This window comes from Carassius auratus, chromosome 11 (genome assembly GCF_003368295.1).
Source record: "Carassius auratus strain Wakin chromosome 11, ASM336829v1, whole genome shotgun sequence".
In the NCBI taxonomy this organism is placed as follows: Eukaryota; Metazoa; Chordata; class Actinopteri; order Cypriniformes; family Cyprinidae; genus Carassius; species Carassius auratus.
Window position 1 is genome coordinate 1,121,388 of NC_039253.1, and position 2,663 is coordinate 1,124,050.

Below are 2,663 nucleotides of genomic sequence, written 5' to 3' on the forward strand. Positions count from 1 at the left end.
ATAATATGGTAAGGCAAACTAGTTTTCAATATCAAGCAGCAAAACAAGCTGTTTGTACAGCTAAAAATAACTGGACAAGGATGAGACGAAAACTAGACCCATATAATTCACAATTGCTGCTATTACAGAAAGAAAAAGGTGGATATTTCAGCATGTGCTAGTGCTGTTATAAACATGTTACGTACTTGATTCGTCCAATGACACTGACACAGCTAATATGCAAATAAGAATGTTAACCAGGGTTTAGCAGTGCACAGTGTGAAACCTCAGTGTATGAATATCCAGAATTAACTGTTAACCCTAAAATTTGTCTCTCAAAACATTTCTGTTTCCCTTCCAGTTCTACAATCTTCCGTTTTTTAGCAGTCATTCTCTGATACTGTAGGCCATGATAGAGATCTATTGTGATGACATTCAACAAGACCTTTGACCATGTGTAACACCTGGGTGTGTTCATTAAAAAAGAACATTTACTTCTCAGATTAAGGGAAATGTTGTGATAAAAATTCTTGATAATTCAGTGCAAGACAAGAAATGTCACATTCTGACATAACTGAACGGCATAAAAAATGTTGACCTTTCAGGTGCTAGAGAACAAGGGTTCATACCCACCTGTTCACAGGAAAACTAAACATCCCCTCCCACATCCTAGACAGCTATTTAAAAGATTTTTTGAAACTGACAAAATCACAGCCAAGCATTTGCTTCTGTGTCTTGTTTCCCACTTCCACGCTTGAGACTTTAACCAGGACGGCACTATGTCTTACCCTTATTCCAGAACCCCAAGTGTTTATGGAGGAGCCGGTGGTCGAGGAACCCGGATCTCTGCATCACCTTCTTCACCAAGGGGCTTCAACCTAGCTGATGGTTTAGACCCGTCCACTGATGAGAAGGGCACCATGCAGAATCTGAATAACCGCCTGGCGTCCTACCTAGAGAAAGTGCGTTCACTGGAGAAGGCCAACGCTGAGCTGGAGCAGAAGATCAGAGAGCGGTGTGAAAATCGCCCTGATGTCACATTCGACCACACCATCTTCCTGGACCCCATCAAGGACCTGAAGAACAAAGTAAGTTCAGAATCGTAAGGAGTAAGGAGTTATGGGTTTCGGAGGAAGAGTATGACCTGACATGCTATTTGATGCATGATATGCAGTCATGACATTAGTAAACTGTGAAACTAAAAACATAGTTTGATTTATTGTCAATAATTAAAATAAATCTAAACTAAATTATAAATTCAATTGTAACTTAAAAAAAAACATTAGTGTCACTTTGCCTCGTCAACAAATTAAAATATAAGTTTAAACACTAACACCAAATCTAAATGGAAATTTAAAAAACTAATAAAACAATGACAGAAGCACATGACAACATTAAACTGAAAATATAACAAATCCAAATATTAATACTACAATATTTTATATCTGAAACTGACAACAGAACACTAATTGGCTCGTGGCATTTGTATTTGTTTGGCTCTGTATATATAATTATATATATTCACTGACTGATTAGTCTGCGATGGCTCTTGACAAATATATGTAAAGAAACAGACTGAACAGGTTTGCTCTCAGACTTGGCTTTTGTTCCAGATTCTGTGTCTGTACTAAATTCCACACCAACAGCCACCTCTAAAAATAAAATGACTCCAGGTGCCAGGATGTTTATTGTGCAATAGACTAATCCACTTTTTTTCTTCTCATATGGAATTCAGTGTTCTGAGGGCGTATATTTTGTAACCTTCTAAAACAATCATCATTGACAACCACTGTTTGTGTATTACCATCTTAATGCATAATACAACTAACTTTCTTTTTTGCATTGGCAGATTCAGTTAGCTTCCCAGGAAAATGCCACATTAATCCTGGCTGCGGATAATGCCAAACTGGCAGCTGATGACTTTAAGCTAAAGTGAGAAACTGAATATTTATGTCTTACAGTTGTTCTAATTGGTAATTAAAGGTAATTAATCCTGTGAACCATCACCGCAGGTATGAGAATGAGCTGGCCATGCGTCGGGCCATTGAAGCCGACACCGCCAATCTGAGGAAACTTCTGGATGAGTTTATCTTGAGACGGTCGGATCTGGAGATAGAGACTGAGGCTCTGAACGAAGAGCTCATCATACTGAAGAGAAACCACGAGGAGGTACGATATATGACACATATTTCCCATCCTTGTCTTTCTGAACAGTCTTCGGTGTGGTTATATGCCCATTCTGTCTCATTAAAAAATAAGTGAGTTAAAAATAAACAGAATTCAGCTCATTGTTGTTTAGTGCCACAGTGTATTATTATATATTCTTTAAGAGCCAATTCTAGCATGTAAACACCAGTAATATTGCCATGACAGGACTTGTATTTAGGGCACTGCCCATGCGACTGGTCATTCAGATATTCCACCCACAGACTGATTCCTGTTTTACACAAAGCTGTTATATAAGCACAAATTACCTGGAAACATTTACACCCTACTGTATACAGTAAATATCCCCATGGTGATGTGGTATGGTGATGCGATTCCTGCGAAGACTCAGAGCTGTTCAAATAAACCATTTATAACTAACACTTTAGATTAGGAACACTATTAACTTTTAACTAGTTGGTTATGCATATTACTAGCAGTATATTGGTGGTTTTGAATACTTACAAAGCACATATTAC

The 2,663-nt window shown here is 37.9% G+C and overlaps 1 protein-coding gene across 1 annotated transcript; it reads left to right on the forward strand.

The window, feature by feature from the left end:
• The first annotated feature begins 669 nt into the window (after window positions 1-669).
• LOC113111316 (keratin, type I cytoskeletal 13-like) lies at window positions 670-2,256 on the forward strand. The gene is made up of 3 exons (XM_026275941.1): window positions 670-1,067; window positions 1,829-1,911; window positions 1,992-2,256. Exons 1-3 carry the CDS (start codon window positions 759-761, stop codon window positions 2,239-2,241), a joined length of 642 nt encoding a protein of 213 aa, XP_026131726.1. The 5' UTR covers window positions 670-758; the 3' UTR covers window positions 2,242-2,256.
• Window positions 2,257-2,663: the final 407 nt, after the last annotated feature.

Excerpts from the sequence above, each read along its gene's own strand:
- LOC113111316 (XM_026275941.1), top strand. The coding sequence starts at position 759 with ATGTCTTACCCTTATTCCAGAACCCCAAGTGTTTATGGAGGAGCCGGT. Across the intron at positions 1,068-1,828 it reads TCAAGGACCTGAAGAACAAA|ATTCAGTTAGCTTCCCAGGA; the intron begins GTAAGTTCAGAA and ends TTGCATTGGCAG. Across the intron at positions 1,912-1,991 it reads GCTGATGACTTTAAGCTAAA|GTATGAGAATGAGCTGGCCA; the intron begins GTGAGAAACTGA and ends CCATCACCGCAG.